At 43.1% G+C, this 9,941-nt stretch overlaps 1 protein-coding gene across 1 annotated transcript; it reads left to right on the forward strand.

Annotated features, from left to right (window-relative positions):
• Positions 1 to 644: 644 nt before the first annotated feature.
• Positions 645 to 8,593, forward strand: LOC123020259 (vomeronasal type-2 receptor 26-like; the record flags this gene model as incomplete). The annotated part of the gene is made up of 3 exons (XM_044423708.1): positions 645 to 936; positions 2,499 to 2,884; positions 7,735 to 8,593. Coding segments are annotated over 3 exons (1,537 nt in total), but the record flags the coding sequence as incomplete, so codon positions are not given.
• Positions 8,594 to 9,941: the final 1,348 nt, after the last annotated feature.

Here is a 9,941-nt window from a genome sequence, read left to right on the forward strand (position 1 = left end):
CATGACGATAGAGACTGGTGCATGTTCTCTAGATTCATTGTGGGGGGCTTTGTGCAAGGAGTAGAGACAGCCAATCCTTTGGTTTCATGTCAATCATCTGGGACGGTGACAAAATGTCCCTTGTAGGAGCAGAAGGTGTAGAGGCTTTGAACATTTTCTAATTAACTAGGCCTCATGGGGAAGGTCACCATCTATTTGTGCTGAAAATGCTCTCCGTAGCTCTCTTCGGGAAGACTCGGGATGCAGTCAGTCACACATACCTGTGATGCCATAGTCTGTGTCTCTTATAGCTCACATTGTGTTTTGACCCAAGATGCAGTCTGTGTCTGTCGTAAATGAACATGTGAGCAATCAGATGAGATAGGTGTTATTCCTCAGTGCATCTGTGATTCCTGTAGTCTTCTTTCCACAATAACTTAATAGAGTTCCATTTCTTTCTTATTACCAAAGCATGCTCTACAAGCAAGGGGATGGCACTGCCAGGGGGTGTCTCCTGCTTTTGAGGAGCACTCCTACACCTTCAATTTCTCCCCTGCACATGCTTTGTGGAAGAAGAGAAACAAATTCTTCAATGCAGCGCTCCACTTCCCATCAATTGCGATGGTGTTCTCACTCACCTCTGGATGTCCTTCTTGCCCTTTCAGGTCAGTAATTAAGAACTACCAGCACTTCTTGGCCTTTGCGTTCGCCATCACTGAGCTTAACAAGAATCCAACTCTCCTTCCGAACACAACACTAGGCTTCCGCATCCGCCAGCACAAGGACATTGTGGCAAAGATGCATCAGAACAGCCTTGCTCTGCTTTGCACTCGGGGGAGAATAGTTCCAAATTATAAATGCGACAGGAAAGTTGGACTGTTCTCTGTTATTGGGGGCCTTGACTCCCATTCCTCAAGGGAGATTGCATCCTTACTAGGCATCTACAAGGTGCCACAGGTAAGGGGATTCCTCTGTGGAAAGCTGTGCAGCTCTGCAGGGATCTTGAATACTTGGATGGACAGATCTATCTCTGAAAAAGGGTTTTTTCCCCCCTTGCAGTGTGTGTGTTGCCTCAATCCTGGGTGACAGGAGTGGGGAATCTTTGAACTTTGGTTAACCTGCCATTGGATGACTTTGCTAGGAGACAGGAAGTTCAGGTGGCTGCCTCATCTCTCATGTAATTCAGCAATGGGTCCTTTGTGTAAGAAAAGTGGTTGTATTGTGAGGACTAAGAGGAAGTCTTTTGACACCTTAAAGTCACAGGGTGGAGCAATGTATTCAAGACCATGGCATTTCCTTGCTGCAAGCAATGAACATTGGTAAGTGCAGGAAGGTCTTCCTAAGCAAGCAATCATCTGTTGGAGTTAAATATGTAGAGAGCATTCAAGGGCAATGACTCTATGAGAAGTGGATGCAAGGGTGGGACTGTTTAGCTTAGGGAAAAATGAGGCATGAGAGGCTTTTGGAAGCATTATCTATGTGCGAATAGAGGGGGTGAGAGTTTCCCCCCTCTCTCATAACTCTCCAAGTTGGGGCCATGCCACGAAGCTGAACAGTTGGAGGGTTAGGACAAAGAAAAGGAATTAGTGATGGCCACCAAATTGGAGAACCCTTCGTGAGAAGGAGACTAGTGTGGCGACTAGCCTTGCTGGCTGTGAGCCACCTCCATCACCAGAGGCAGTAGTCTGCACGAACCCATAGCTGAGGAACTGGGACAGATGGGATCCTTTTAACCATCCTGCTTGAGGGATCCAGCGCAGAGCTGGTTTGCTGTTGTGTGAATGGAGTGCTGGCCTCTCTAGACCATTGGCCTGATCCAGCAGAGCTTGTCTTGTGTTCCAATGGCTATTCTTTCTGTTAACCACATGCAGTTGTGCTGGATGCAGTATGCCTGTACATACCACTGAGTGCAGGATTTCACCCAATGGGTGCTGTTGCATTCATGTCTCTCCTGGGAGTTTCCATGGCTGGTTGGCCACTGTGTGATCAGAGTCCTGGAATAGATGGACTATTGATTTGAAGCAGAAGGGCTCTTCCTTACACACATGGCCTATGCTCCAGTCATAAGCCATAGGTAAAGGACCAATGTATATTTGGGAGAGCGCTTTCAGTTTTGGAGTGTGGCCGGACTTCATGTGTTTCTATTAAGCCCTACTAAATGTTTCATTTTGTGTGTCCTAATGTATACCCACACTAGGGGGGGAGGCTATGTCTGACAAAATTATCTATTTGGGATTGGAGAGCTCAAATCATCACATTTCATGAAAATGGATATAAGAACATATTCATTGCAATGTTCAGAAACTATGTCCAGGCTCCCACCATAGCTGCACTCAACTTCTTGTGGAACTTTCTTAAAGGCATTGCAGCATTTAACTGTAAATGAGCATTCTCATTCCTTAAAAGCCCATCTTAATTCTTAAGTTGTGGTTCCATGATAGCTGATGACATACAAATGCAATCTTTTAAAAGAAGGACAGGATTCCTGGAGCTTACCGACTGGAAACTCTTTCCTCCAGCTTGGCTATGGCGTGTTCCACATGGTTCCAGGAGGTGGAAATGTCTTCCCTTCCTTCATCCGGATTGATCCCAGTGACAGGCATCAGTATGTGGGCTTGGTCCAGCTGCTCCTGCACTTCCACTGGAACTGGATCGGGCTGATTGCTCACAACGATGACATGGGGGAAACCTTCATCCAAACTCTGGCACCCATGCTCAGGCAGAAGGACATCTGTGTGGCCTTCACTGAAAAGTTTGACCCAATGACGCCAATTAATCAGCTTCGAGCAGAAACTGGCTCTGTTCCCATTCCTTGGTTTGAGCCACAAGTGATCATTGTGTTTGCAGACCTGAGTGTTATGGGCCGAATAACAGCAATGTTGTGGAATTACGAAGACAAGACAAAGTGCCGTTTTAAGAATGTTTGGGTCATGACATCTATTTGGGAAGCTGCTGCAATAGGATCTGGAGTAGGATCTTCTATGGATGCACAGTTAAAAAAAATGATGCATGGTGCTTTGCACTTCAGAATCCAAAGTGGTGACATTCCAGAGTTCAAGCATTTTCTCCAGGGTTTAGATCCACTCCAACCTCAAGGAGATGTATTCCTCCAGTACTGGTGGGAGCGGGCTTTCTCGTGCAGATTTTCAAACTCAGGCAAACCCTTCCAGTATGGAAACAAACTCTGTACTGGGAGAGAGAACCTAGAAGATCTGCCACCCACCTACTTTCAAATGAGCATGAACCACCACAGCTACAACATCTACAATGCTGTTTACTCACTGGCACACATGTTGCATGCGAGATCAGGGTCCAAACATGGAATGGGATGGGGAAGCTGGAGGCGTCTGAATATTGAGCCATGGCAGGTAAAATCCTTCATCATACTTGCACCTTTTCAAAGCCGTGTTCATGATTTATAAATGGTCCAATACTAGAAGCTGAGAGTGAACCCTGAAAAAGACTAATTGTCCATACTGAAGATCCTAAGCTGATCTCCATGGATATCCTTTCATGTCAATCACTTTTGTTCAGGAAGATGAAGACATGAGCAAAATGTAGTAGATATGTATGACTATGTCTGGTACAAATGCTGCATTTACTACAGTGGAGATTGACTGGGAAGGCATCAGGCAACTTGGCCCAAACTACATGCCCCAAACATGTAGGTGTTTAAAATTATTTCATTTAAAAATACAAAGACACCCATTACATTTAAAATGCAAACATAATTATTACTATACAGGAAAAATAATTTCTGCATCACTCTGCTCTCCATCATCCAGACTAAAGATATATGTCACAGGTAAAAGAAAAGAAAAAAGCAAAATAAAACTAAACTAGAAATACTTCAGGAATTTCAAATTTCCTTAATGATTCTTTTGTAATGATGATTCTTTTAATGATTCTTTTAATGGCTCAGATCCTTTCCCTGTCTTTAAAACATAGACAATGTCTTCTATGTGCCCTTTTCTCATTTAATATCAAATGTTAATGTGTCAATAATAGCTATGTTCCAGATTTCTCTGTACTGATCAGAAACTTGGAAATCATATTTTGTCTTCCTGTTCATAGCTATAATTAATTATTAAATCTTTTTTAAATTCTTTTTTATTCCAAATCCATTGTTTTTATCAGACTTTGAAAGTAATGTAATCTCAGGACATATGCCAATATTTAAACTTAACCTTTTTCTACGGTCTTTAAAAAACTATTTCCTGACTTTCATTACATATTCAACTTCCCACCACAGATGAAAATACCTTCTTCATGACCACATAAAGAAGAGCAATTGTTAGCTGTACAATTCAAATTCAATGGGGTTAAATCTACTTCCATTCAACTTTGCAGAAATTTTCCTTTATTCTTACTGACGTTCATTTTAATATCCTCTTTGTCCTATCATCATCATCATTATCAGTATTTTAATAATCAATAATATTAATATCCTCTTTGATTGGTTTCCCAATCTCCCTAACTTATATTGTTCTCAATTCCTTTCCATGGTGAATTGTTTTGATCCTGTTCTAATAATATCTTATAATTTTTACTTACTATCTCTTTCATCTGCCTATTCTCCTGATTTTCCTTTTCTATAATCATATCTTCAAATTTTGTATACTCCCTACACATGCCTTTTTGTCTTGTCCATTCTTTAGTCTAGCATTCCAACCGGATCAAATTAGACCAAGTTATAGTCTTTGCTCTGTTATACCATCAACCTTTCAATCTTATTTCAAATCCAAAAGTTTCAATGTGTTCCTTTATTGGCTATTTCATGCAATCAAAGTACCAGAAGAAAAGCATTTAGCCCCCTTCCAAAGTCTGTTTTCCCTTTCAGATTCTGGCCGCTTTGAGGAAAATTCGTTTTAACAACAGTGCTGGAGATGAAGTTTCTTTCACTGATTATGGGAAGAGATACGACATCCTCAACTGGATCACCTCCCCTAATGGATCTTTTCATCCTGTGAAAGTTGGAGGAGTGGATTTAATGGCTCCTCCAGGCCAGGACTTCACCATTCAGGCCAATGCAATCACATGGGCTACAAAGGTGGGAATAAAAATGCATGGAATGGGAACACTAAATAATGTTTTCTTCTGTCCCTTTAGGTCTGAAGTTGGCTTCCTAGAAAGGGCCACAGGCCTACGGATGGCAGGAAGGGCTCCTTGCCCAGAACCAAAGCACCGTGCTTGCAAGCAAATGTCCCAGAACGTATTGCCAACATTCCCAGATAGCTCTGAAAAAAGATCCCTGGAGAGGAGTGGGCAGCCAGGAGAAAGGACACAAAGCTGCCTGACTGTAGGCTATGTGGCAGAAAGAGGGTGCCCAATTCAGATACCATTGGAGGACTTGGTTGCTTGAAAGTGGGGAGGAAAGGGAGAATTGTTCCTGGCATGTGTTTCCAGAACAAGATGAACTAGGCTCTTCAGGTGGGAAGATGAGGCTGGGGAAAAGGAGCCTCCAGATCATAGAATCGTAGAATAGCAGAGTTGGAATGGGGCATGAAAGCCAATGAGTCCAACCCCCTGCTGTTGCAGGACAACACGTTACACCATCCCACTCAGATGGCTGTCCAAGTTACTTTTTGAATATCTCTTGTGTGGGAGAGCCCACCACCTCTCTGGCAGCTGGTTCCAGTGTCATATTGCTCTGACAGTGAGGAAGCTTTTCCTGATATCCAGCCAAAATCTGGGTTGTCACACCTTATTTCGTGACCTACATTCTGGCATGGGCAAGAAGAGATCTTGTCCTTCCTCTTTGTGGCAGCTTTTGAGGTACTTATAGAGGAATATCATGTCTCCCCTCATGCTTCTGTCCTCAAGGCTGAACATGCCCATTTCCCTCAATCTCCCCTCATAGGGCAGTGTTTCCAAACCCTGATCATTTTTGTGGCCCTCCTCGGGACCGTTTCTAATTCATATGCATCTTTCATAAATCTTGGTGCCCAGAACTGGACACAGTATTTCAGGTGAGATCTGACTAGCGAGGAGTATAGAGGAACTACTGCTTCTCATGATTTGTAAGTGATACTTCTGTTAATGCATCCCAAAATAGCATTTGCTCTTTTGGCAGCTGCATCGCATTGTTGGTTCATGCTTAGCCAGTTGTCCACAAGAAATTGAGATGCAAGAGGCAGAAGAGCTCATCTCAAGGCCCCCACCTTCAGCTATTGAGGAAGAGGCAGAGTCTGTGAGGACTGGGAGGGGACATTGGGCAGGAGACTGAGGAGCCTGGCATCATCCTTGACCCTATGATGTGGTGCTGGGAGAGAAGGGCTGGCCCACCCCATTTCAGCTACGTGGAGTCCAGAGTTAGTTAAAAGGAACGCTCTTGGAAGTAGTTTCTAGTTTGTGTTTGATGAACCTCTCTGTGCATGCTGAGATATGCTTTATTCACTGGTTATCATTTACTGGATGTACCTTGGAGAATAAAGAGCTTTTGTTAAGACCGGTCTCTTGTTCTGAAAGAGAGGAGGGGGAAACTTAGCTCCTGATCCATTCTCAGTACAGAGTTAGTTAAGTCTCTTCAGGATGTGATGGAAAGGAATCTGAAGGATGTGGCAACCCTTGAACGACATCAGGACAAAGGCATTTCTTACTTTACAATGTTTGTCTCCTACATGAGCCTGAGGGTTCCAGAAATCCAGAAGATGTCAAATATGTGATCATCATGAATCATGAAGAGAGGAACTCCACTGATGAAACTATTCAGTACAGTTGTGGTCACTGAATGCCCTCACTTGTATGCCTTTTCCTCTTTAGAAGATGCCCTTTGCCAGGTGTGTGGAGAGGTGCTCTCCAGGGCACCGGAGAACAGTTCCAGAGGGCAAGCCGGTTTGCTGCTACAGATGTGACCATTGCCCAGAAGGGACCATTTCCAACTGGACAGGTAGTTGAGAGTTTTGGAACCATAAAGTGTCGAATGTACTTGGAGAAGCAGGAAGGGGGAAGTGGCATATCCTAGGTGTGGAGAAAAGTTCACCAACATCTATTTTCTTTACACATGCCATTTCAATTGCATATCGCTGCACTTTGATGGCTTGCAAAATACTCACAATTTACTGAACAAAGTTGTTTCGAAGCTTATATAATACTGTTTTCCACTATCACCGTTGTAGCACAATAATGTATCATTCAATACATAATTTAATATATAATATCATAACACTATAATCCCACATGTAGTATTGTACTAGAGCTTGCAGGTGAAGGATATGCCTAGTTTTCTTTCATATGTACATTTCCTAAGCCCTCTGTGTAGAATTATTTCACGACCATGTCTCCGTACTTGGCTGTTTAGTCTTCACCAATCAAACAGGGCAAGTGTTCAGTCATCTTTCTAGCAGCCAAGCGATGTTACATCAGTATCAAACACATTGGCCATTTAGAAATTTCTAGAACCCTTTAGAGTCTCCTCACCAGAGCATCAACTGCACAAGCCACTGCAGTGACAGATCATGTTGTCCATCGTACACTTCCTGGTGTTCATTTCTAGTCCCTGAATTTTCTTTCTGACAAAATACTGACTGTGAGGCTGGTACAGGGTCCTGTGATATGAAGACCAAAAATCAAATAAATATTGGACTTTCAGTGACCCAGGTGGTACTTTTGCTGAAAGACACAGAAAACAAAATGGGGTGTAAAAGAAATTACAGGATGGCTGCTTTTATTACCTTTAAAATCATTTGAACATTTGCTGATGATTGCAGATGCATCCCATTGTGCTCCATGCCCACCAGATCAACAACCACACAGGAACCAAGATTGGTGTATCCCCAAGAAGATCCACTTCCTTTCCTCTCATGAGATACTCGGCTTGATTTTAGTTTGTCTGTCTCTCTTCCTCTCCCTGATCACAGATCTAGTGCTGGCAACACTCATCAAGCATCGTGACACACCAATTGTCAAAGCCAACAACCGAGACCTCACCTACATGCTCCTTGCTTCCTTGTTGCTCTGCTTTCTCTGTGCCTTTTTGTTCATTGGCCGACCAGGGCAGATCACCTGCCTTGTGCGACAAGCTGCTTTTGGCATCACCTTCTCTGTAGCTGTTTCGTGCATTTTGGCCAAAACTGTTGTGGTAGTTCTGGCCTTCATGGCCACCAAGCCAGGAAATATGGCCAGAAAGCTCTTGGGGAGATCACTGACAACCTCCATTGTGCTGACGTGTTCCCTCATCCAAGCTGTGATCTGTGTTGTCTGGTTGCTAACCTTTCCCCCTTTCTCAAATCTGGACTTTCATTCTCTCCCTGGAGAGATCATCGTGGAATGTAATGAAGGCTCTGTCACCATGTTTTATGCTGTCCTGGCTTACATGGGGTTCCTGGCTGTCCTCAGCTTCAGTGTGGCTTTCCTGGCCAGGAAGCTGCCTGACAGCTTCAATGAAGCCAAGTTCATCACCTTCAGCATGCTGGTCTTCTGCAGTGTGTGGGTCTCCTTTGTGCCCTCCTACCTGAGCACCAAGGGGAAGGCCATGGTGGCCGTGGAGGTCTTCTCCATCTTGGCCTCTGGGGCTGGCCTTCTGGCTTTCATCTTTCTTCCCAAATGCTATATTATTTTGCTGAGACCCTATCTAAATACAAGGGAGCAACTTGTAAGGAAAAAGAATGTCTAGCTTTGCATGCTAATCCAGTTCACTGACAAAGAGTCAGATTTAGAAGGCCAATAAAGTGATTCAAACCGTAATGTGTTGTATATTTTGCTACACACTAAGGACCTTTCTGTAAAGGTTTATTTATGGAAATGAACATTTATTTCTCCACTGCTCAAATATTTGCTGTTTCCCACTCAAATGAAAATGGATTTCAATGAGAGTCAATTCACCATAACATTCTTCAGCTGAATAGTTATGCAAATATCATGCTCACCCATTTTCAGGAAATGGTGTTCAATGCTGCAGTATACACTCTTCCTCTAGTGGTTATGGATTCCTCTCAGCCACATATGGCCTTTTGGGGGATATTCTAAAGCTGAGTGAGTTTAAAGGAACTGACAGTCAGACATACATTTTCCTCCAGGCACAACCATTTGCTCATTTTCTCCTCCAATGACGTAATTTCCTATGGATATTGATGGTTTGCTCTTCGCTCCTGGTTATGATTTGGGAATATGCTCTGGTTTGTTTGTCTCATTGAATTTTGGGCTGTACTTCTGTTCTTTCTTATAACCCAGAACAATAAACAGCTCATTCAGGAGTCTCAGTCTCCAATTTCAGGATGATTTCTGTCCGCAATTTCCACCAGTGTGGCTTTTCGATAGTGGTACAAACAATATTATATTTTGCTGAATGATGGAAAATACTAGCTACACCAGTATTGGCAAGGTGGGAACATTGGACATGAGAAGGTGCTATCTTGATAAACTGGGAAAATTCTTTATGCCAAAATGACTTAGCTCAGTTCAGCTCTGCTCAGACTTCTCCAACTCTTGCTGCCCAGACGGATTGGCTAAGCCCATATCAACCACAGTTTCTTGAGTTGTCCAGATGGTTTTTACTTGTGCTGCCATTAGTCTAAGCCAATGTGACCAATGGGCAAGAGTTCTCAGAGCTCTAGTCCAAAACATTTGGAGGTCTCCTGTTTAGGGAAGCTTTAGCCAAAATCCATAGAAAGTTCAGGTTATGAAAGATTGCTAAACATGTCTTGTGCGTGTCCTTGTTAGTTAAGAATGATCCTTGTATTATTATTTATATTGTCTTAAACCTCCTAATTACCTTCTGCATCATTCCATCATATGCAAGTGCGAACCCATTTAAATACCTTTCTTTTTAAAATTTGTCCTAGAATTGCGATTTGAGTCATGCACATGTGTCTTCTCTTCCCCTGATTTTCCTCCACATAACCTCTAGGTGGCACTGTGGGATAGCAAAATGGTGCAATTACACGAGTTGAAATAACTGGGGCTCTGCCATCTTTAAATGTGACCACATTTGCTCCAAAAGAAAACAGTGGCAACAGCAGGAA

Source organism: Varanus komodoensis, unplaced genomic scaffold (genome assembly GCF_004798865.1).
Source record: "Varanus komodoensis strain SLA01 unplaced genomic scaffold, ASM479886v1 scaffold148, whole genome shotgun sequence".
Lineage (NCBI taxonomy): Eukaryota > Metazoa > Chordata > Lepidosauria > Squamata > Varanidae > Varanus > Varanus komodoensis.